Source organism: Microcebus murinus, chromosome 1, assembly GCF_040939455.1.
Source record: "Microcebus murinus isolate Inina chromosome 1, M.murinus_Inina_mat1.0, whole genome shotgun sequence".
Lineage (NCBI taxonomy): Eukaryota > Metazoa > Chordata > Mammalia > Primates > Cheirogaleidae > Microcebus > Microcebus murinus.
Genome location: NC_134104.1, coordinates 140,836,917 through 140,862,563, shown reverse-complemented (window position 1 = coordinate 140,862,563; position 25,647 = coordinate 140,836,917). Strand labels below are relative to the sequence as shown.

At 35.6% G+C, this 25,647-nt stretch overlaps 1 protein-coding gene across 1 annotated transcript in view; it reads right to left on the bottom strand.

Moving 5' to 3' along the window:
* FBXL2 (F-box and leucine rich repeat protein 2) overlaps positions 1–25,647 on the bottom strand; it is a 71,049-nt gene that overhangs the window by 20,619 nt on the left and 24,783 nt on the right. Inside the window, exons 3-5 of the mRNA XM_012769184.2 lie at positions 7,843–7,897; positions 7,495–7,569; positions 3,315–3,409 (exon numbers count right to left, since the gene is read on the bottom strand). Of these exons, the coding sequence (XP_012624638.1) occupies positions 3,315–3,409; positions 7,495–7,569; positions 7,843–7,897 (225 nt within the window). The remainder of the gene's footprint in view (positions 1–3,314; positions 3,410–7,494; positions 7,570–7,842; positions 7,898–25,647) is intronic.

Sequence of the window (25,647 nt, the reverse complement as noted above, 5' to 3'; positions counted from 1 at the left end):
AGTGGAGAAAGGGTGGTATTTCAATAAATGGTGCTAGAACAACTGGGTATCCATAGGCAAAAAAATGAACTTTGATCTATACCTTATATCATACATACCTTTGATCTATACCTTATACATACATATCAACTCAAAATAGATCATAGACCTAGACTACAAAACTTCTTGAAGAAAACACAGGAGAAAAATTTATGACTTTGAGTTAGGTGATGTCTTATGACATCAAATGCATGATTCATAAAAGAAAAAAACTGACAAATTGACCTTTGTTAAAATTAAAACTTTTTTTCAGAAAGACACTTAAGAGAGTGAAAAAATAAGCCATAGACTGAGAGGAACTATTAGCAAAGCACATATCTGATAAAGAGCTTGCATCCAGAACATATTAAGAACCCTGAAAAGCTAATGGTAAGACAACAATCTAATTTTAAAAAATGGGCAAAAGATTAGAACAGAAATTTCACCAAGGAAGATACAGGGATAGCAAATAAGTACATAAAAAGATGCTCAACAACATTAGTCATTAGAGAAATACAAATTAAAACCACAATGAAATACCACTACATACACCTCTTAGAATGGCTAAAATTAAAAAAGGCTGATCATACCAAATGTTGGCAACGATGAAAAAGAACCAGAATGCTGGTACATGCTGGTGGGAATGTAAAATAGTACAATCTCTTTGGGAAACAGTGTGGAAGTTTCTTAAAAAGTTAAATATGTACCTACTAAATGATCAAGTCATTCCACTCCTAGGTATTTCTCCAGAAAAAATGAAAACATATGTCATAAAAAGACTGGTATGCAAATATTCATAGCAGCTTTATTTGTAATAGCCCCAAACTGGAAAGAATCCAAATGCCCATAAACAGATGAATAAATACATTGTAGCATATTGATACAATAGACTACTAGTCAGCAATAAAAAGGAATGAGCTACTGATATACACGACATGGATGAATCTCAAGGCAATTATGTCAAGACAAAGAAGCCAGGCAAAAAAGAAATATATACTGTATAATTGTATTTATATAAAATTTTAGAAAATGCAAACTAACCAGACAGCAGATCAGTGGTTGCCTGGGATGAAGCAAGGGTGGGAAGGAGGGATTATACAAACACATGATGAAACTTTTGTGGGACATGGATATGTTCGTTATCTTTTTTTTTTTTTTTTGAGACAGAGTCTCTCTCTGTTGCCCAGGCTAGAGTGAGTGCCGTGGCATCAGCCTAGCTCACAGCAACCTCAAACTCCTGGGCTCAAGCGATCCTCCCGCCTCAGCCTCCTGAGTAGCTGGGACTATAGGCATGGACCACCATGCCTGGCAAATTTTTCTATATATTTTTAGTTGGCCAATTAATTTCTTTCTATTTATAGTAGAGACGGGGTCTCGCTCTTGCTCAGGCTGGTCTCAAACTCCTGACCTCAAGCAATCCGTACGCCTTGGCCTCCCAGAGTGCTGGGATTACAGGTATGAGCCACCACGCCCAGCCTCCTTATCTTAATTGTGGTGTTCGTTCCGTGAGTGTACACATATGTCGAAACTTATTCAATTATACACTTTAAATATGTGCAGCTTATTGTATCTCAATTATATCTCAATAAAGCTGTCAAAAATCCACAGCACTTCTACATAATAAAGGAGCAGGAGTTATGGAGAATGTACATACAAGATCCATTAGTACTGGGTTTTAATCTATTCTGTTTACTACTGTATCTCCATTGCCTAAATCAGCGTCTGGTATAGTGGGGGCTCAACAATCATTTGTAAATGAACAGGCCCCCAAAACAACCACCACACAAACTTGGGGGCAGAGTAGAGGCAAAGGCTGGCTCTAGGTAATTACAATAAACAAACTGAAGGGGTAACAAAATTCCTTCTGAGTCATGATTCTGTGATTATGTTTACCATTATTTCTCAGTGTAATCTGTATAAAAATGTATAGATATCGTGCCAATTAACGTATATTTTTGTTCTAAAACACAGAGTAAACCAGTCTTAACCTCATCTGATAGTTTTGCTAGTGGATATGACTTTATTCCACATGCCAAGACAAGAACGTATTTCTTTGATATCCCTCATCAACAATCCACATCTTCACATTTATTTTAGTTTCTTTAATGGAACCATTATTAGATTTATGTTCTCTATTTTAAATTATCTTAGGACCTATCGGAACATTTAAGCTTCCTGTTAAGATATGATCAGTCCATTCCACTGGTTTACAAAGCTTTTGAAACAGCAGAAAATCTGATGTAATGGCCTGCATTTCTTGATTTAAAAAAAAAATCACTTTGTTCCATAACATTTAATGTGAGTGTTCTTATCCTTAAAAGACATTGTGAATCAATTTTGTTAGTAATGGTGTAGCAGATGTTTGAATTACAAAGTCTTCTGTCTCCATTCACTATATACTGCACATTCTTACTGGTGGTTTGCGACTGACGTACACTGTGGTGATACTTAAGCCTGCAAGAATACAAAGTCTGTTCCAAGCTTCGGGGGTGTGTGTCCTAATTTAGCCAGCCTCAGAAGCAATAGTAGAGGCCACGAGGATAAGGACATGAAAGTTCTAATCATGTCTGTCTCCAGAAAACCTCAAAGTGCATGTCCTTAACAGTGGTTTGATAACATTTCCAATAAATAATGGCTATCCAGTAAGAGCTGGGCATGCATTTGGTTGGACAGGATATATTGCTAACTATAATGAAATGAATATAGTATCATATCCCATTATAAGTAAGTAAAATTCCAGCTTATGCTAAGAAAATTTTCGTAAGAATTATTTTATTAGCATAATTGATACAAAAAGACAGCTAATATTATGAGAAGAAAACTAGGAAGATAGGGAAGTGAAGAAGAGAGATGAACAAACATTATAATATTATTATGTGCATCAAGGGTGGGGAACCTGCAGCCTCAGGGCCACATGTGGCCTTCTGGATCCTTGAGTGTGGCCTTTTGACCGAACCCTAATTTTATAGAACAAATCCTTTTAGTAAAGGATTTCACGTGATGCCTGTGACACTCCTATGTAGGAGCTGCAACCGCCCCCACTTTGCCAAAGAGAGAACGGATGCTCAGCCAGGTGAAATAATTTGTCCTGAGGTCACATCCTTAACAACAGTGTAGCTCGGTTCCAACCTAGGCCTGCTACTCCAAAGTCACGGTTCTCTCATTACTCTTTGAAAATTGCCGTAGAAAGAATCTAACAGAAGAAAAGGATATAATACGCTTGGTTTATTTTTGCTGAATGAAAATGTCAGCTACGAGCTGCCGTGACAGAGTGAGTTCCCGTGGATCTGACTTACTTCAAGGAAGAATCCCCAACGCCAATGCAGCCTCGCAAGCTGAGCTTCCTCAGGAATCCACCACATCGCTTGGAGATATTTTCCACCACTCGACCCTTTAATCAAGAAAGTTGGGAAAAAATATCATTTTTTTTCATGCTGCTTATCTACCAACAAAATACCTGAAATTTAGGAACTGAATATATTTTTCCAAGTGTAACAGAAGATATTTTGTAACATTCCTCCAGCACTTCAGTTTTATCCCTGATGCATAAAGGCGGTAGCAAGCACTGCAAAATGTTTTCAATTAAAGCATTAGGTTTTCTTTAAAAACAACAACAACAACAACAACAGTGTACTGCCTTTTGAAAGCCTTAGCCCTAGGACCAGGCCTACCCAAACCAAAGCTCACAGCTAATCCAACAATCATATGGATCTGTGAGGTCAGCTATCAGAACGCTGGCCACTGAACAGGGATCTAAAACAATGTTGCTTAAAAAAGAAAACCCTACTGTTTTTTATAGTCGACTAGTATTCCATGGTATACATATACCACATTTTATTAATCCACTCATGTATTGATGGGCATTTAGATACCCCCATAATATCCTGAATTAAAAAAATAAAAAATAAAAAAACAAAGCTAAAAGAAAACTCTACTTTAGCCAAACGGTATCACTCTAAAAGTATGAAAATGTATTGTAAAAGATCCCCTTCTATCCTCCTTGGTAGTCCCCTATTTAAACACATTTGCTTTGAAAGAGGAATTTTTCCTGAATATGAGATAGATATTAGAGGCAAAAAGAAAAGCAACATTGATTTAAATATTTCCCTTTTGTCAGAAATGATTTTAACACTTTCTTGTACCTATTATAGATCATTTAATAGTCACAAAAACCTCATGGACACTCGACAATGGAGGTAAGAAAGAGTATTTCTGGAATACAGGAGATCCTTTGGCGTCCCTTAGTATTACTATACCCTGTTGTCAAGGTCAATGGCAAACTATAGCAAACCAATCCAGGCAGGACTATTAACAGCCCAGACACTCATGAATGATGGTCTGGGTCACTCCACCAAGTAAAGAACCATGACTAGCTGCGGTGCTTGCTGAAAGCAAATGGAATACAGAATGGGTAGTAGGACAAGGTAGTTATAAATACCAACTATGACCTCGCTACCTCCACAAGGGAGAAAAAGTTTAAAATGGCCATTTTATTTTGAATATTAATATCCTCACTTAATTTTTTTATTTTTAATTTTTTTTAGAAATAGAGTTTTGCTCTGTCGCCCAGGCTGGAGTACAGTGGCATGATCATAGCTCACTATAACCTTGAACTCCTGGGCTCAAGTTATCTTCCCACCTCAGTCTTTCAAACAGCTGGGAATACAGGTGCATGCCATTACATCCAGCTAATTTTTTAATTTTTTTGTAGAGACAGGGTCTCACTGTGCTGCTCAGGCTGGTCTTGAACTTCTGGCCTCAAGTGATCTTCCCACCTCGGCCTCCCAAAGTGCTAGGATTATAGGTGTGAGCCACCGTGCCCAGTCTGTCCTCACTTTATAAAACAGTAATTTTGGCACTGAACTGTGAGCACTATAAATTCACTAGGATATATCAAACCACAGGATTGCAAGATGGGGCTAACACATTGTTACCTGGCTAACATTTTAATTAAATTGAAAATCCAACTGGATGCAGTGGCTCTGGGAGGTGGGGATGGGAAGATCACTTGAGCCCAGGTGTTGGAGGTTGTAGTGAGCTATGATCACACCACTGCACTCTAGTCTGAACAACAGAGCAAAACCCTACTTCAAAAAAAAAAAAAAATTAAGATGAAAATCCAAACTTTGATACCACTAGCATTTATTTATGCTTTGAGACTACCTAAGCTAATAATTATTTTTTAAAGCAAAATTCCAGACAACTATAAAATAAATCATTGTCACCAGGGGGAAAAAAGATTATGACTTGGAAATCTAAGATAAGTATTTAAGTACCTAATAAAGAGCAAAAAACTCCCTCGATATCAACGTCTACAAACGTAGCACCTGATATATTTTTCTTTATTTCAAGTTAGTAACATTTATATAAACTTTCTACTCTTCCTTTCTTTGAAGCAGAAGTTCTTGTATTGGAATAAAAAAATTACACAACTTTCTGCTCCACTATTTCCAACTAAGAGGGAAAAAAAGAGCAAAGACATTCCAAATACAATATTCAAGCCAACAACTGTGTATCTTATCTACTAGACAATATGTTATAGGTATGCATTTTAGAATGAAGGGCTTCAGTGAAAATTAAGCCCTAATATGGACTTATAAGACCTTTGGAGTTATGACTTTTAGATTAACATTCTGCTTGGTTATTTCTCATTTTTGGCCTAGTACAATATTTAATAACCTTGAGGATACTGACAAAATGTCCAACTTTTAAAAGCATGGAATATGGCAGAACCTCAGGGAAACAACACATATTCAGGAAAGAGTGACGTTGAAGGAAAGGCACCATGGGCACTGGCCACCTAGATGCTTTATTCTGCCTTTTGTTTTCTTTGAATCATACCAATTATGCAACCCACACCATTCAAGGTACCTATACTCTCCTCTTTGTAGGTAAGTGTCCTTGGGTAAGTTTCTCAACCGCTTCTGTGTCTTAGTTTCTTCAATATGGTGTTTTTGAGATAATTAAGTGTATTAACATATGCAAAGTGCTTAGAATACTGTCTGGCCCAGAGTAAATACTGTAAGTGTGTTAGTCCTTATCCTTGGCACCTTCTCTCTTCTATCAGTGCATCCATAAATCAACATTTCCTTCCCAAAGGCCATGTGTTTAACACCATCTGTTTATCCATGGAATGCTTGCAAAGGATCCTGTTTAACGCCGTGGGAGGCCCCAAGACTTGGTTTATAACCCAACCTAGACTCAAGGTGCTAGCCCAAAAGGGAAACTAACCAATATGAAACTAGATTGAAATCCTGGTGCCAGCAATTTCAGGTATTCACATGTAATTCTTTATATGACTGGTGAACCATCAATTAGTCTCTCCTTTTAGTGGATATACTCCTAAGTCTTTCTGCGGTATGTACATACAGCCATTAGCTGAATGTCAGCAGTCAGCTAAAATTCCTTAATCAAATAATGTATAAGGTAGCGATATTTACTTGAAATACTAGTATTTTTTTAATATCTGAATTTAAAAGTTCTTAACGTGCTTTCTAAAAAGTTGCATGATTTGCCTCCACAACTGACCATTTGTTTGACTAGCTAACACCAGGTTAAGTAGCTAACTTGGACCCATCTTCTTGTTACATATAATCATTTCCTTATCTGTTAAAAAAAGACATAAAACATACACGTTGGTAAAAACACTTGGGGAACACACTAAGTAACTGAATTAAAATGTAATCCCACTACCGTAACTGAGTTGGCTAAACTGGAAATGAATAAGGTTTATTATCTACTCTACTAATATTGAATGGATAATAAACTTCAGAATCTCAAGAGCCTCAAACTAGTGCTCTGGACAATTACTATGTGCAATGCCTTTTATTATCCTGCTGCTCCCTCTCTTTTTGGTTAAAAATTTGGTATTAAATATTAAGTTATTATAAAATAAACTTTCCTCATTTGCTCAATAAACTTTCCTCATTTGCTTAAATGGAGACATTTACATATCTACAGATAAATACACCAGATTCTTAGAATTATAAAACCCTTTAAAGATTATCTATTTTAAAGATAATAAAATGGAAGCACTAAGAGATTATATGGCCCAAGTGGTTGAGCTGGGGTGACATATCAGATCTCCAGCCTCATTCCTGCGCCCATGCTTTATGCCATTTCCCCATTCTTGATGTTGAATAGGATCTCAGTGGATCTTTAGTATCTATAAATATTTGCCAAGTTTCCTAAGGTTAAAGCACTCAACCAGGTATTAATGATGCAGGTGTATGGATTTAAAAAGCCAAGTGGTAAAACTCAGACTACAAACTCGAACAAGAGGGAAAAGTAATCAGTTACTAATACACAGCGAAAGTAAAATGCAAGCAGAATTTTGGTATTAACATATACAAATATCTTCCAGTTTTCTTTTCTCTGTTCCACTTGACTATTAAATCTAAATGCAACAAAAAAGAAGACAGGAAAGGGGGAACAGTTATTTATCGCTTAAAGTTGTCTAAATCAAAGCTAACTTACCTCTACATCTGTTTGAAAGTTAAAAAGATCTATTCTTTGCCAGTTGCTTCCATCCAGGGCTAAGATGTTCCAAGCCTGGGAGGCAGGAAGTAAAGGAAGAGGAATGGGAAGGTGAAAGAGATACACTTATTGAGACCATTGAAGAAAGTCTTGATTCAACCTTTGTATGTATCTCCAAGCTTTTATTCTTGATGTACATATATCAACAATCAAATGTAGAATTATAACATTTGGGTTATATTAAAATATAATTAGATTTTAATTTTTAATGGTTTATTTGAACTAAAACTCATCCTCATTCTAACAAAACTTGACATTTAATGATTAAAAATCTCGTGAATACTATACCTTGGAAATCTGTGCACATCGGCACAAAGTTACAATATCCAAGAAGGAAAATATTCTATGAAGAAAAAGAAAAAACAGAAAAGAAAGATGGTGTTAACATTTGGGGATAATTATAACTTAGAAGATCTAACGCACCACCTGGATATGTAAGTTTTATCATGATTCCTCAATTTGCAGTACACAAGTGTGATATAATTTTACAAAACTATTGTGAAATATTAAATGTCTGAACTTTCAGAAGGTGTTTTAGACACACTATACAAATTTTCTTATAACAGAACTCATTAAACTTTTACTTTCCTTGTCCTAAGAAATGAATATGGCAAAGTAGATCATAACTTAGTTCTATGTGAAGACCAACTCTCTGATCTCCCAGGCACCCAGCCTGGTAACAGTTAAATCTTTCTAATTCTAATGTCCCCATTCAAAGCACAAACCCCTTCCCTTGGTGGCAGATGCACCAAATAGGCTCAGATGCCCGAGAGTCAAATAACAAGGCCAAAAAAAGCTTTGTGATGAAGCCCATTTGGTTTGATGTGTTTGTTCACCTGGCAGAAAGATGGCATTCATTAGTGTTAAGGTCTATAAGTGACCAGTTTTTCCTAAACAAAAAGCCAAGAAAGATGAGAAAGATAGGGAAAAAAGAAAAGCAGACAGCAGCAAACAAAAACTTGGCTGGCATCAGTAATGCCTCTTAGAGGAAGCAGTAGCCACCAGCCGGGCAGAGGTCTAGCGAGGCCCGGACATTCTGGCAGGAAAGGAATTGCTGATGACAGGATAGTGAGAATATAGCTGTGTGCGCCTCAGTGCTGTGCAGTGATAGCTGAAAACAAAGAGCAACTTTGCTGTGAGAAGACGGGTAGTGGGGCTGCAGTCAGGACAAGAATAGTGTTTCAATTCTGGGAGTCCTGGAAGGTAAATATGAGTGCATGTGCCTCTGTGTGGAAGGGTAAGATGGGTGAGGTGGCAAATAGCCACTTATAAAGTTCCTCAAAATTCTTCAAAGGTAACAATCAGTGGTGAGTTAAAAATCCATGGGCCCAGGGAAGAACAGGAGAACCATAAGACACCAGAGTGTTGTGTTATCTTAAAATAATGCACCCGCACACAGTACCATGGGACTAGTGACTACATACCTGCCACCCTACAACACAGGCTGAGATCATTTTCTAGTGAAAAGCAAATGACAGAAACATAAGAAGAGCTGCAATGACCTTAAAAGACTTAAAGGATCTTTGTATATAGGAAAATGCTGGTGGCTGAATTATTAATATGTCTACTTAGACATCTATATTAAACATGTTTCAGGGTATCTATACATCTATATTTCCTCTATGGAAATACATCTTGCCAAACCCACAAGCCCTCCTGTCCACAGTATCTGTGTTCTGTGCCACGTGACCATTCCACAACCAGCCACAATGGATTGTCAATTCCCTAAAAAAAACAACAAAAAAAACCACCAAGCATCAAAGAGAGAGAAACTAGTTTGGTACAGCAGAATGCATTTCATGTGGAGGTTGGGTTCTAAAGTCTAAACTGAAGGTGACAAAGGAGTTAGCCAAGTTTTACTTGAAAATCCCTTAAGAATGTACCACTTTGGAGAACCACATGGTCTATCACCTCTCAGTAATAATACTGATAATAATAAAAATAGTTGATTATGCACTATGTGCCAGGCAGGGTTTATGTTAGTCATTTAATTGTCACAACAACACTATGAGGTGTGTGCTATTGCTAGCTTCGTTTTACAGATAAAGACACCGAGTATAGAGAGGTTAAGTAACCTGCCCAGGCCACGTTGACAATAACGGTAGAGCTGGGATTTGAACCCAGGTAGTCTGGCTCAAGAGCCGAAGCCCATGACCACAACATATATTGCCTTGGAAAGTTTAACACGGTCATTCTTTCCTCAGAATTGGACTAGATCAGCGGTCCCCAACTTTTTTGGCACTAGGGACCAGTTTCGTGGAACCTTCACTTGCTCCACCCTTCACTCATTTCTTGTTGTGTGCACCACCCCACCTTCCTAAGTTTCATGGAAAACAGTTTTTTCACAAACAGGGTCAGGTGGGGGTGGGGGTGCTGAAACTTCGTATCTGAAGAATGCAAGTCCCTCTGCAAGGCCCAGAGAAGCACTGAAATGGGACAGCAGTTACATCTCACTCCCCTTTGAGGTAAGTACTTTTTTTTTTTTAGAGATGAGTTCTCACTATGTTGCCCAGGATGGAGTCGAATTCCTGGGCTCGAGAGCAATCCTCTTGCCCCAAGTATCTGGGATTGCAGGCATGTGCCACCACTCCCAGCGAGTAATCACCTCTTGAAGCTACATGCTATGTGGGTTCTAGAAAGACTGATGCCACAGCCATAAATTAACCTAACACTGGACACCACACTCATACCCAATAGTTCAACAATGTACAGCCAATCACTTTTCAATGTTATATCTGTAAGACAATGAGAATTCCTGAAAAACCACCTTTGTAACCAACCGCCCCTCTCCTGATTCATACTTTTTTTTCCTTTAAAAATTTGATCCTCTCCTTTGTTCTTGGGAGCACTTCACAGAGTTCCCTGAGCTGCAGTCCTCAACCTTGGCCCAAATAAACTCTCTATATTAATCTTGCCTCAGTTTCCACATTTAGGTCGACAATGCTATTTCTTCAACTGTTAACATCAGATGAAGTAGTTTTCATTTAGTGAGCATGCTGCTTAGGAAAAACTAGAATCATACTAAGTGAAGCAAGATGCTCACACACTGAGACACATGCAAGAACCAATAGGTGGAACAGAAATTCACATCTCATGCTTACCACCCAATTTTATGGTTACTGAAGGAAATTGTAGATTGCCCAAAGTATTTACATTATTTCTCCTCTTCCCCTGCCTTTTAAACTGAATGTAGTTGAATCTGCACAGATAGGTATGATGCCACTCCAAACTGCCAAACTGAAGCCTAAGCCAATTCCTGACTCATATTCCAATGAATAAAATTAATTACCTGAATGACACTGCTTGGGATCTAGCAACAGAAACAGAGATAGCTAAAAGAGTGGCAAACTGAGTTCTGACCCCTCCAAAACATTTTTTCCTAGAAATTGCTTCCTATCTCAAATGTGATAACCTCACCTTCATGAGGTGAGGATTGCAATGACATCCTGGTTTTCAAGATATACAGGGGTTGGACATACTTCTGGACTTTGTATTCTGTTCCATTAGTCTACCACTGTGCCAGTAAGACCCTGTTTTAATTATGAAGCTTTATAATAAGTCTCAATGTCTGGTAATGTAAATCTTTGTTTATAGCTTTGTTCTTCATCAAGATTACCTTGGTATTCTTGAACATTTTACTTGCCACTTAAGTTTTAGAGTCAGTTTCAACTTTTACAAGAAAACTTTCTGAACTTTTTACTGGGACTGCATTGAATTTACAGAAAGTTTGGGAAGAACTGAGATTTTTATAACATTAAGTCTTCCAATCTGGAAACATGGTATGTTCCACTATTTATTTAGGAATTAAGTTCTCACAGTAATTTCTGTAGTTTTCCACAGAGACAACTTGCTCATCTTTAGTTATTTTTTTTTCCTGGTTATTTGATGTTGTTACTATTAAAATGGAGTCTTTTAAATCGTTGCTAGTATAGAGATATAATTTTCATATATTGACCTTGTATCTAGTAACATTTAAAATCCATTTATTCATTCTAATAATTTTCTACATACAAAAATCAGTTCACCTATGAATAATGACAATTTTCTTCCTTCCCAATGATTATGCAATTTCTTTTTCGTGTCTTATTGCAGTGGCTATGATCTCCTCTAGTACAATTATAAACAGAACTGGCAATGAAAGACATTTTTGTTTCATTCCCATCTCAGAGAAAAAGCTATCACTCTTCAACCATTGATTATATTGGGGTTTTTTTGCCTTTTAAATTATTTTGTAATTATTTTGTTACATCCTGTAAAATATTTCAATTTTGCACATGCGTTATCTCTACACCTCCTTAATATTTGCTTATCTCCCCTTTTATTTTTTATTTTTTTATTTTTTTTGAGACAGAGTCTCGCTTTCTTGCCTAGGCTAGAGTGAGTGCCGTGGCGTCAGCCTAGCTCACAGCAACCTCAAACTCCTGGGCTCAAGCAATCCTCCTGCCTCAGCCTCCCGAGTTGCTGGGACTACAGGCACGAGCCACCATGCCCGGCCAATTTTTTATATATATATATTAGTTGGCCAATTAATTTCTTTCTATTTTTATAGTAGAGACGGGGTCTCGCTCAGGCTGGTTTTGAACTCCTGACCTTGAGCAATCCGCCCGCCTCGGCCTCCCAGAGTGCTAGGATTACAAGCGTGAGCCACCACGCCCGGCCTATCTCCCCTTTTAAATTTTCATTTAGAACAAGAGCAAGTAGTACAGAGAGTTACCATATACACTCCCTCCCCCACACGCAGAGTTCCCTCTATTGTTAACATTTTTCATTGGTGTGGTATATTCGCTACAATTAATGAACCAATATTGATTCATTATTATTGACTGCTCTACAGTTTACGTCAAAATTCACTCTTCATATGGTTTATACTATGGGTTTTGCCAAATGCAAGATGTCATTTAGCCACCATTACAGTATTACATAGAATAGTTTACTGCTCTAAAAATCACCTGTACTTCACCTATTCATCCTTTCACTCATCTTCATGACCTTCTGGCAACCACTGATCTTTTTAATGTCTTTACAGTCTTGTCTTTTCCAGTCATACTGATGGAATCATACACTTTGTAACTGCTCAGACTGACTTCTTTTACTTAGCAATATGCATTTTAAGGTTCCTCCAAGTCTTTTCATGGCATAAAAGTTTATCACTTTTTATCATTGAATAATATTCCATTGCATGACTGTACCTACCAGTTTATCCATTCACCTATTGCAGAACATCTTGGTTGCTTCCAGTTTGAGTGATTATAAATAATTCTGCTATAAATATTTGTGTGTAGGTTTTTGTGTAGATATAAGTTTTCTACTCATTTGGATAAATACCTAAGGGTGAGACTGCTAGATTAAATGATAAATTTATGTTTAGCTTTGTAAGAAACTGCCAAACAGTCTTCCAAGGTGGTTGTAACATTTTGAAGTCTCACCAACAATGAATGAAAGTTCCTGTTGCTCTGCATCTTGCCGCCAGTTTCTATTGTTAGGTTTTTGAATTTTAGCCATTCTAATAGGTATATAGTGGTATCTCACTGTTAATTTTCAATTCCCCAGTGACATATAATTAAGCATATTCACATATGCATATTTACCATCTGTATATCTTTTATTAAGTGTCTGTTCAGATCGTTTGTCCATTTAAAAAACTGAAAACTCAAGAAAATGACCCAAAGTTCTTTATAGGTGTTGGACATCAGTCCTTTATTAGATATGTTTGCAAATATTTTCTCCTAGTCTGCAGCTTTCATTTTCTTAACAGTGTCTTTCTCAGAGGAGTTTTTAATTTCAATACAGTCTAATGTATCACATTTTTTTTTCTTTCATGGATAGTTCTTTTGGTTTTGTATCTTAAAGCTCATTGCCAAATCCAAAGTTACCTAGATGTTCTCCTATGCTTTCTTCTAGAAGTTTGTGTTTTATATTTAGGGATGTGATTCATTTTGAGTTGATTTTTGTGAAAGGTGTTAAGGTCTATGTCTATCTTCATTTTTTAATATAGATGTCCAATTGTTCCAACATCATTTGTTGAAAAACATATACTCTCTCCATTGAATTGCTTTTGCTCCTTTGTCAAAGATCAGTTGATTGTATTTGTGTGGCTCTACTTCTACACTCTCTTGCTTATTGCAGCTTCAAACTGTCTTAAAGTCCAGTAGTGTCAATCCTCTGATTTTGTTCTTCTTCAGTATTGTGCTGGTTTTTCTGGGTCCTTTGCTTTTCCATATTAACTTTAGAATCAGTTTGCCAATATCCACAAAATAACTTAGCAGTGTTTTGGTTGGGATTGTGGTTAATCTATATATCAATCTGAGAAAAATTAACATCTTAACAATATTGAATCTTCCTATCCATGAATATATAATATCTCTCCATTTACTAAGAACTTCATTGATTTATTTCATTAGAGTTTTATAGTTTTCCTCATATAGATCTTATAAAATTTTAAGAGTTATACTTAGGTGTTTCCTTTTTTGACACTAATGTAAATGGTATTGTTTTAAATTTCAAATTCCAGTAGTTCATTGTTGGCACATTAACCTTATATTCTGTAATCTTGCTATAATTGCTTATTAGTTGCAGTAGGTTTTTTTGTTGTTGTTTTTTGTTTTTTTTGGTTTTGGTTTTTGTCAATTCCTTGGAAAGGTTTTCGACACAGACAATCATGTCACCTGCAAACAAAGCCAGTTTTATCTCTTCCTTCCAAAGTATACATTTTCGTTCCTTTTCTTATCTTATTGGATTAATAAGGACTTCCAGTACCATGATGAAAAAAGTGGTAAAAGGAGACATCCTTTTCTCATTCCCAATTTCAGGAAGAAAGCATCTAGTTTCTCATCGAGTATGATGAGATACTAGCCATAGGTTTAGTGAAGATGTTCTTTATCAAGTTAAGGAAGTTCCCTTCTATTCTTAGTCTGATAAACATTTTTAGCCTGAGTGTCAACATGTGTCAAATGTTTTACTTCCTTTCCTTATAATTGTCTGTGAAATTTATCCATGTTGTTGCATGATGCAACAGTTTATACTTTTTTATTGCTTTGTAGTTTTCTATTAATACAATTTATTTTTCCGATATGTGGTTAAATGACATTTATGTTCCTAATTTTTGGCTACTATCAATGAAACTGCTATGAATATTCTTATGCACATCTTTTGGTAGACATACATACTTATTTCACTTGGATATATACCTAGAAAAAATTGAACTAGATGGAGTGTTCTCCTTTACTAGTTATTGCCAAAAAGTTTTCCAAATTAGTTGTGCCAATTTATCATCCCATGAACAATGTATGTGAGTTCCAATTATTCCACACTTTTACTAATACTTGGTATTATTGGTCTTTTTAACATTAGCCTTCTGGTGAAAATATGATATCTTATTTAAAATGTGTTTCCTTGATATGAGCAATGATATTGAGCAACTATTTATATGATCACTGGCCAGTTGGGAGTCTTTCTTGGTGAAGCACCCATATTTAAAATTTGGTTTTTCTTACAGATTTGTAGATTTTTGTAGGTTTTGGGTATGAGTACTTTGTTGGTCTAGGATATCTTTTCTAACTCTCTTAAGGTTGCCCTTTAATCAACAGTTTCTCAATTTTGGTAAAGTCCAAATTATCAGTTTTTTAAATGGTGTGAAATATATGGGATGTCATCTTAAAGAACTGTTTGCTTACTCTAAGGTTATAAAGATATTCTTATATATTTTCTTCCAGAATCTTTACTGTTTATCTTTCACATTTAAACCTATGAAGCATTTCAAATTACTCTTTGCTTATGTTCTGAGGTAGGTATCAAGGTTCTTTTTTCTTTCCAATGTGGTTATTCAGTTGACCCAACACACTTTACTGAAAGGTTATCCTTTCTTCATGGAATTCCAAGAGTACTTCTGTAAATCAAGTGACCCTGCATATGTGGCTCTGTTTCTGAACTGTTTTGTGCCAATGAACTATGCATCTTTCCTTGTACTAATACCACTTTGTCTTGATTACTGTACTTTTATAGCATGTCCTAACATATGGTCACAGAAATCCTCCAACCTTGCTCTTGTTCTTTGTGATTGTTTTGGCTATTCTAGGTCATTCATTTACATTTTCATATAAAATTTTGAATTTAGTTTACCGATTTCCAAACAAAAAAGCTTGATGTGGTTATTATTAAAATTGTTTTGCATATATAACTACACTTCCAACCCATAAACATGATGTGCCTCCTGTTTTATTTAGGTTATTTAAATTTCTCTTCAGCAATATTTTGTAGGTCTTGGTATAGATAACTTATACATCTTCTGTTAGATTTAGTCTTAGGTAATTTTATGCTAGTGTGATTGGCATTGTTTAAAAATTCATTATCCAATTATTTGTTGCTTATATAAATACAATTGATTTTTACATGCCGACCCTATGTCCAGAAACCTTGCCAACACATTCATTTACTTTTAATAAGCTATAGATTCTGACTTTTTATGTGCACAGCACATCATCTGCAAATAATGAGATTTTTTTCCTGCTCAATTCTTATACCTTTTATTTCTTTTACTTGCCTTACTGCAATAGGTAGAACATTCAGTAAAATGTTAAACAGAACTAGTAACAGTGGACACCCTTATCTTGTTCCTAAATGTAAAGACAGGAGTTAAATATTTTACCATAAAGTAAAATTCCCTTTGTAGATATTCTTTACCTCATTAAGGAAGCTCCATCTTATTCCTATTTTTATCATGAATGAGTACTGAATTATGTCAAACGTATGTTCTGCATTTACTGAGATGATAATATGGGTTTTCTCCTTTATTCTCTTAATGTAGTAAGTTACACTGACTGATTTTCAAATACACAAACTTTGCATTTATAAAAAGCTATTGATTATGATTATACTTTGAATATATGTTGAATTATTTTGCTAAAATTTTGTTTAAAATTTTTGCATCTTTGTTTATGAGAAACATCAGTCTGTAATTTTCATTTCTTATAGCATCCTCATCCAGTTTGGTAAAATGGGTATGCTGTCCTCAAAAAAAAAAAAAAAAACACCAAAAACTTCCTCTATATCGAAAGAATCTGCATAAGATTTGCATTATTTCTTCCTTAAATGTTTGGAAAAAAAATCACAGTGAAGCTTTCTGGGCTTGGATCGTTCTCAGATTATAATCCTAATACTTTGGGAGGCTGAGGCAGGAGGATTGCTTGGTCCTAGGAGTTCGAGACCACCCTGGGCAACAGCAAGACACCCTCTCCACAAAAGATTAAAAAATTAGCCATGCATGGTGGTGCACACCTAGCCCCAGTTACTTGGGAGGCTAAAGCGGGAGGATCGCTTAAGCCCAGGAGTTCGAGGCTGCAGTGAGCTATGATGATACCACAGTACTCTAGTAGCCTTGGCAACAGAGCGAGACCCTGTCTCAAAAAATTTTTAAAAATTCAGCTGCTACTACTTCAAATATTACCTCTTGCACATATTCTCTGTATTCTTTGTCTATAATTTCTTTAGAAATCATCTAATTCTATCTTCTGGGTCTAATAACCTTTTCTATATTTCCATATCTTTACCTCTCTATGCTAAATTCCCCATCTGTATTTTCCAATTTTCTAATTCCCTTTCAGCTCAATCTAATAGCTGTTTAACCCATTCACTTTCCCTTATGGCAGATCATTTCCTTAAGTAACTTGTAGTATCTATCATGAATTCGTGTTCATTTGATTATTGAGGTGTGGAAAGCTCATGTATCTTGGTTTGTGAAATGTCCCTATAAAGTTGCCTTACATTTGGTTCTGCCAAATTCTCCCAAAGGATTTTTCCTCTTCTAAGCATTAGTTTTACATTAATATCTAAGCTTGGAACTTCTTAACTATCCATGTAGAATTAGATTTCTCAAGATAAACTTTTTCTCCCTTCACCCAGGGCCCTAAGAAGAAACAGAGGTTTGTTTTTTGTTAAATTATCTTAGTCCCATCTTATATGGTAGAGGTAGCCTTTCCAGGGTTTCCGTGTTGTGTAGTGGTCACATTTCCAATTCCTCCACTTGTACATGCTCAAAGGCCTCATCTCTTTTCTCTGTGAGGGCATTAAAATGCTAGCCACTAGCTATTATAGACAGCCTGGTACCTGTTTTGCTAACCATTCCAGTTATGAATACCCTAAGATTACTTTCTTTTTTGAACTACACATTTACTGGTTTTACTTTATTGTAAAGTATCACATATATCCTGAATATACATATATCTTTTATGTAACAATAAAAAATAAATCTTTAAAAAATCAATTAGCTCATGTATGTAGTTTTCTTTGCTATGGTGATGGAAGTGAAGAGTAGTTGATATTCTACCCTATAGATCATACTATAAGCCATACTGTTAATTGTTATAAATGAAAACAAATACCTGACTTCTGGATTCTATAACTTTGTAATGGGGCTAACATGAATGCATAAGGAGAAACAATGGTTATAATAAAGGTGATTAGACACATGACCTATACTATTGGATAATCTATAAAACTGCAGGTTTATGCTTTGCTGAATAGAATAAAAATTATATGCCTTATCTTTTATAGGTAGATACATTAATATAAGAAACTGAGTGGTTTATTTGGTGGATCATGAGACTAAAACATTCACCAACAGTATTTTCTGACTAAAGAGCAATAATGTATAGAGGGAAGAACATGAGATTTGAAGTTACTAGGCCTTGGTTCAAGTCTAAGACCCACATAGGCTCTCTACACTCCAAATATCATGTTCTGGTCAACTGTGGAATCTTGATTAAGTCATTCAGCCTTTTTGCCTCAGGTTTTTCATCTATAAATTCAAGATAATTATAACTGCTCTACCTATTTCAAAAGATTGTCTAGATTATCAAGCGATGATTCAGAAATTACTACTGTGCACTCAAAAACCATTCTTTTTTCCAAAATAATAATCATCAGTAAACATTAGACTGAATATATGGTACACACCATGAATTAACAGAAATATCAGTACAGTGTTTCTCACACTGGAGGCAGAAACCTCAACAGGACTTCAGACAAGTGAGGGGAACCTTTAAATTGTCACATGAATGTCAGTTGTTCTGGTTGGAATTGATGAGAGTTTAGGGTGGTGGAAAGCTTCAGAATATGACAACTTTCAGTATTTTCATATGTATACACTTCCTCCATATCCTTAGAGCAGCTAGATAACAAAAAGTGGCATCAGACCTTAGATTCTTCAAAGAACTACCTACTTAGAGTAGTATCTCCACAGGTGAAACTATAGGCTCAGTTTTCCTGTGAAAATGACTATATGAAAGACAACATTTTTTCAAAAGAGCGCTAAGCCTGTGCTCATACACCAAGGTATATGAGTGAGTACAAAACAATTATTTTACCTGAATATCAAAGAGATTGATGTGCAAATGTTAAATTTGAGGTTTCAGAGTATTAGGTTAGTGATATTATTGAAAAGAAAAGGTCTTGAATTTTATGAGGTATTTTTTTTAAGGGCATCTTCCAAGAATTCAACTATGAAAACTACAGACACTATTTACATTTGTTATCTCAGAGTGTGAGCGCTAAGGAATATTGACGGGAGAGTCATCTTTTTATGTACTTATTACTTGTTTCACTTGCTAGGACAAGGCTTTTAATTTAAAAGAAATTTAATAAAGAAAAGAGAGAAAATTAAAAGAAAATTAAAGAGAGAAAATGATACCGGAATGTAGCCTAACATGTATGTATAATCTCTCTTTAGTTTGACTCTATATTTTCAAGGGAAATTAAAGCTAAGATAATTAGCTCATTATTAACATTTGTAATCATTACATTTTCTGGTAGAAAATAGAAATTTCTATTGCTGAATTCCATTTATTCTATTACTAATTCATGAATAAAGGTTTCATCATAAATATTAAGCACTAAATAGTAACTAAAACACACCATAAAATCAAAGTAGATTCTGATGAAAAAGTTTTTAAGACATCTTAACAAGAAGAATATAGTCAAAGGAAAGATCAATGACTACACACAAATGCAAGAGGCTTAAACAATGATGAATCCACTCTAATTATAATGCTAATGATCTTAAAGAATCCATAATAGAGTCCCTAGAATAAGAAAGATTTGATTTTAAAAATATAAGTCAATTGACTGATGGAAAGTGTGAAATTTCCCAAGGTTAGACAACAGTACCATGGAGCTGGAGGGGGAAAGTTTGCAAAGTCAACACTGCAAAGAAAATCCCGGTATACAAAGTATTCTTAAAATAAAATCAAGTTACTCTAAAGGATAAAGTATTTATCCGTCTACCTATATATCTATTTATTTAAAAGATAGGGTCTCACTATGTTGCACAGGTTAGACTCAAACTCCTGGGCTCAAGCAATTTTCCTGAATAGTTGAGACTACACAGGTACAAGCCACTGTGCCCAGCTAACTTTGGATTTTAATAAAAGTGATTTGAGAAATTAATAACGAACTCAGTAAGGTAGTAATACAAGAGGCTGAAACACAGCAAATGGGAATAGCTGTGAATAAGAAATGAGGAAATAAAGCATCTATAACGATTAGGGATACCTAAACCTAAAGACAAGAAAGGGGAGATTCAGTAACAAGATGGCTAGGTACAAGAACAAAAAACCAGTAATCACTGCATCTATTTTGTGTGTCTCCCTTATTTCCTTTCTCTACTTTCTCAACTAATAAACCTGCCAATGATTTCTGTTTTTGTTTTCTTATAGTTTTAACACAATGGACACATTCCTAAATAATACATCATGCACTTTTGCTTGCTTTTGAACCTTATAAAAATGGTAAATGCTGTATATGTCTTCTGCAACTAGCTTCTTTTCACTCAGCATTATAACACTAAGATTTACCCATGCCACTGTGTGAAACTATAGTACATTTCACTGCTTTCCAAGATTCCACGTTCTAGTCAATGAACAGTGGTTGTTTCTAGTATTTTTGCTATTATGAATAGTGCTGCTGTGAATATTTTTATGCATGTCTGCTGGTCACTAGTTGTACATTTGCAGAAGCCTCCTTAGGATATACCCAAAAGTAGCAATTCAGATGACAGAATGTGCCAATTTTACAGGACAATGATGAATTGTTTTCCAAAGCGGTGGTACTGAGTACCTTCCCACCAGCATATATACAGTCATGCACTGCATAATGACATTTTGGTCAATGACAGAATGCATATACAATGGTGGTCCCATAAGATTATAATACTGTATTTTTACTGCACTTTTTCTATATTTAGATATGTTTAGATACACAAATATTTATCATTGTATTACAACTGCCTACAGTGTTCAGTATAGTAACATGCTGTACAGGTTTATAGCCTAAGAGCAATAGGCTACACAACATAGTCTAGGTGTGTAGTAGGCTATACCATCTAGGTTTGTGTAAGTACACTCTATGATGTTTGCACAATGCCTAACGATGTGTTACTCAGAATGTATCTCCATTCTTAAGTGATACATGACTGTGCATGAGTTCCATAAAGAAAACTAAAAGAAAAACCACAAACTAAAAGATATTTGCAGCACATAAAACCAACATATTCTTAGTAGCCAGAATTTATTTTAAAAACTGTAAATCAATAAGAAAAAGATCGTTTAATTGAAAAATGGGCAAAAGGCATTAACTGGTATTTTAAAGGAGAGGAAGCACAAATGGCAGAAAAATGAGAAAAGATATTCCAAATCATTAGCAATCACAGAATTTCAAAATAAATATTATAAGTGGTCATTTACCCTGATGAGATTACTGTAGTGCCCACAGCTGGAGAGAATGAGGACCAATGGTTTCTTAAAACAGTCATTAGATAGGAGAGTTTCCTTCAACCAGATCTTTAATAACTATAGAGAGGCCTGCCCTGCTGACCTTTTCACAAACTCAATTCTGTTAGTTCAGCAATGATTATACTACTACTGTGTGTTTAAGACATTAGATGTATATTAGATATATATGCCAAATCAGCTTACCCTAACCACACAAACACAGAAACAGATACCCTGAAGTAGGGTGCTACTAGTACAAAAATCTAAAATATGTGACATCTATCTGTCTACCAAGTGGCTGACAGCACAGGAAACATGTATCAGAAGGTGGTTAAGAGGAAGGTATGTTATGTGACACATTGCTTACAATTATGTGGAAGGCAAACAAATGCAGATCTAGAGACAAAGTTGGAAAGCGCCAAAAATTAGTGACTACTGGTTTCTCCTTGCTATATTTAGCAAGACATTATTACAAGAAAGAGTACTCAAGAAATGATTAGCTGGTTTGCAAGCAGAAATAAAAGGGGAGAGAATAGAGAAACTTAGGGCTTCAGACAGTTGGAAAAGCCAACTATTTCTAAATACCACATAGAAAATAAGACTGAAAAGCACTCTGAGCTACAAATCTGTTAAACAGAATAACTAAGGCATGTAGCAAAGATCAAAGTTGTTCCCTTTCAATACGTGCCTATTATTTCAGATGTCTAAAGATAAGACACCACTGAGAAACAGAGGCATGGAAACTAGAAAGCAAAAATAAAATAAAAAATTCCTGAGGTTATAGTCTAAGACAGAACTTTGGGTGTGGTGATAAGATTAAATTCTTAAATTCTGTCAAAGAATCCATAAACCTGGCCCAAAACATGCTGTCATTATATAAACTAATCCTCGGGTCCGCAAAACTGCACAGGTAAGAAATGGCTGTGAAATAACTATAGGTTGAGTATTCCTAACCCAAAAATCTGTAATATGAAATGCTCCAAAGAGCATTTCCTTTAAGTGTCATGTCTGCACTCAAAAACTTTTGGATTTTAGAGAATTCTGGATTTCTGATTTCTGCATATCCCCCAGGATAGGCATATTCCCTAACATCCACTTCAAATATAGTCATGGAGGCTAATGAGCATGGAGGAACCTTCCAGAGCTTGGAGTTAAGAGTTACCAAGATCAATGGTAAGAAAGCCCCTCCCAGTAAATAGAACAGGAATATCCCTCACTGCTAGGGGCAAGGACGACTTCATAATACCTGCCAAGCAGGAGCTCATCACTGCTATAGAATAACTGTTACGTGTCTTCCATTCTTCTCCTTTCCAAATTTTATTGTTTACTGCAGTTATCCTGTCCCTACTCCTGAATATGGGGGAAGGTAACAAAAGCACCACATCCATATCTGATGGAGAGGACGGCAAATCACCCAGAGATTCTGGACTTTGAATTGGATGCAGTGAATGGGTTTTGGGGTTTGGGTCATCTCTTGGGGTTGGGGGATGTGTTCTATGTGAAAAGAAGGGTCATCAATATGGTGCTAGAGGTGGGAGAGAGGAACTGGTTAAGAGGGGCACAACAAAACTTTTGGAGGTGAGGGATATTCTATGTACTGACTGTGGTGATGGTTCAAAATGTTTGCCAAGCTCATATAACCGCACACCTTAAAATGTGTATTTTATTGTATGTAAATTACACTTCAATAAATATTTGACTTTTAAAAGGCTACATAATAAAGTATCCCTACAAACCTCAAAATACAGGTGGATGGGGTTCAAACCACCACTTGCCATAGAACCTGCTCTATTATCAATGTCTACATAGAAAGAAGCAAAGGGATTTTTTACTTAAAAATAGGAGAAGCCCCAAATAGCTAACAAACCCTAGAGAGCACAGGTGGCCAATCTGAGAACAGCAGAAAGGAAATGGTGCCCAATTAAATAGCATATGAGTGCAAGGGGTCCCCAATAATTTCTAAAAGGGGCTGGAGAACTCTGAGCTACATGAACTCTCAAAAAGCACCACCAAAGCTACCTTTTAGGACAGGACCCAATATCTACAAAACTGCTATGAATGGAGTAAAAAATTGAGCAGGACAGGAGAAACAGAACAAAGGAAATTCCATATAAATGCTGGGGATGGGAAGAAAGTAAGGAAGCAAAAGCAACCCACAGTGTTCTCAAACATTGAAATAACAATGACTGAAGAGAAAATTCTGTGAAATTATAACAGAAAACTTTCCTCATCTATACCTTCATTAAGAAAAACTAATTTTACAAATCCCATGCAGTTTGTAAAAGAAAAACGAGCAGAATAATATCCCTATAGATAATTAAAATATACCAGAAATATCTGCCCACAAAACAGATTAAAACTGTAACCTACTATTTCAAAACAAGTGAAATTTAAGAAAATGATAAGACATGAAAGAACAATACAAGTCAGAAAAACTTAAGATGAGGTCAGAAAACTTAAGAAAGAACAGAATCATAAGTAAAAATTTTTGGAAATAAAGACTAAACATAGGCCGGGCCCGGTGGCTCACGCCTGTAATCCTAGCACTCTGGGAGGCCGAGGCAGGCGGATTGCTCGAGGTCAGGAGTTTGAAACCAGTCTGACCAAGAGTGAGACCCCGTCTCCACTATAAATAGAAAGAAATTAATTGGCCAACTAAGATATATATATATATATATAATCAGCCGGGCATGGTGGCGCATGCCTGTAGTCCCAGCTACTCGGGAGGCTGAGGCAGTAGGATTGCTTGAGCCCAGGAGTTTGAGGTTGCTGTGAGCTAGGCTGATGCCATGGCACTCACTGTAGCCTGGGCAACAAAGCAAGACTCTGTCTCAAAAAAAAAAAAAAAAGACTAAACATAGAAGAACATAAAAGTGAGCCAACAAAACAGACAATACCTTAAGACAACAGCTCTCAAACTATGTTTCAGAAACCATAAGTGATCCCCTAGACACTTTCAGGGAGTCCAAAAGGCCAAAATTACTCTCATAGTAATATTAAGATGTTATTTGCCTTTTCCACTATGTTGACATTTGCACTGATGGTGTGAAAGAATGATGAGTAGAACTGCTGGTGCCTTGGCAATAAATCAAAGAAGTGGAACTACAATATACTTAGAGTCATTTACTGCCATCCCCTCATCATTAGAAAGAAAAAGAAAAACCTGGTTTTATTTTAAGGAAAAACAAATTATTAACTTTACTGAATCCTGACTTTTGAGCACACATCTTTTTAATTTCTGCATGACAGAATGGAAAGTACTCATGAACAAACTTCAAATGATTATCTTAGGGAAAAGCAACTGAGCTGCAAGCTAGTCACTTTTTTCATAAAACACATTTTCATGTAAAAGAACAACTGACAAATTATGGTAATTCGAACTAGGGTTCTTGGCAGATATTTTCTAAAAAAATGAATTGAACCTGTCACTTAAAGAAATATTATGCCAATGAAAAAATTCAAGTTCTCAAGAAAAAATGAGAATTTTTGAGAACTTGTATCAGCATCTGTGAGTTGTCAGCTTCTCAATTCTTAAAGACTATTCTGTTTGGATCAATGGTGATACTGATGAATGTGTATTTTAATCTTATATAATAAAATGTGTCAACAATGGGAATATTTGCTAACTCAGTAAACCATATTTTACAAATGACCAGTATATAAAGTTTCAAAATATACTTTGAATGAGGAAAAGATCCAAAGGGCCAAGACAAATGGAGTTTAATGTAACCAGAATACAAAAAGTTCATTGCCATGATTTTAGATTCCATATTTCTAATCTTTAAGAAACAGCCACTTGTTGAAGTCAGACAACACATCAAATAAAATATCCACAATTATCTAAAAAGATTATTAAAAACTCCTCCCTTTTCCACATATCTTTGTATGGCTGGATTTTTTTCATACACTTGAACCAAAACATTGCAACAGACTGAATGCAAAAGCAGACAGCTGTCTTCTATTAAGCCAGATATTAAAGATATCTGTAGAAACATAAAACAGTCTCCTATTTTTATTTTGGAAAACTTATTTTAAGTAAAAATCTTATCTATGTTAACATCTGAGTTTATTATTTTTAAATGAATGAAAATTTTTTAAAATTTTGTTTTAATTTCTAATAAGATATATATTTATGACTACAACTCACATAAGAAAAGTTCTTTGGAGTTCTCGATTTTTAAGGGTGTAAAGGTACTCTCCCCCAAAAAAGATTAAGAACAATGCTATAAAAAATGAAAGAAAAATTTTAAATATCACAGAGCAAAGAAAATGATTTAAGAGAAAGTGACAAATAATGAACATAGGCAAAGAATATCTAACTTACAGATAATAG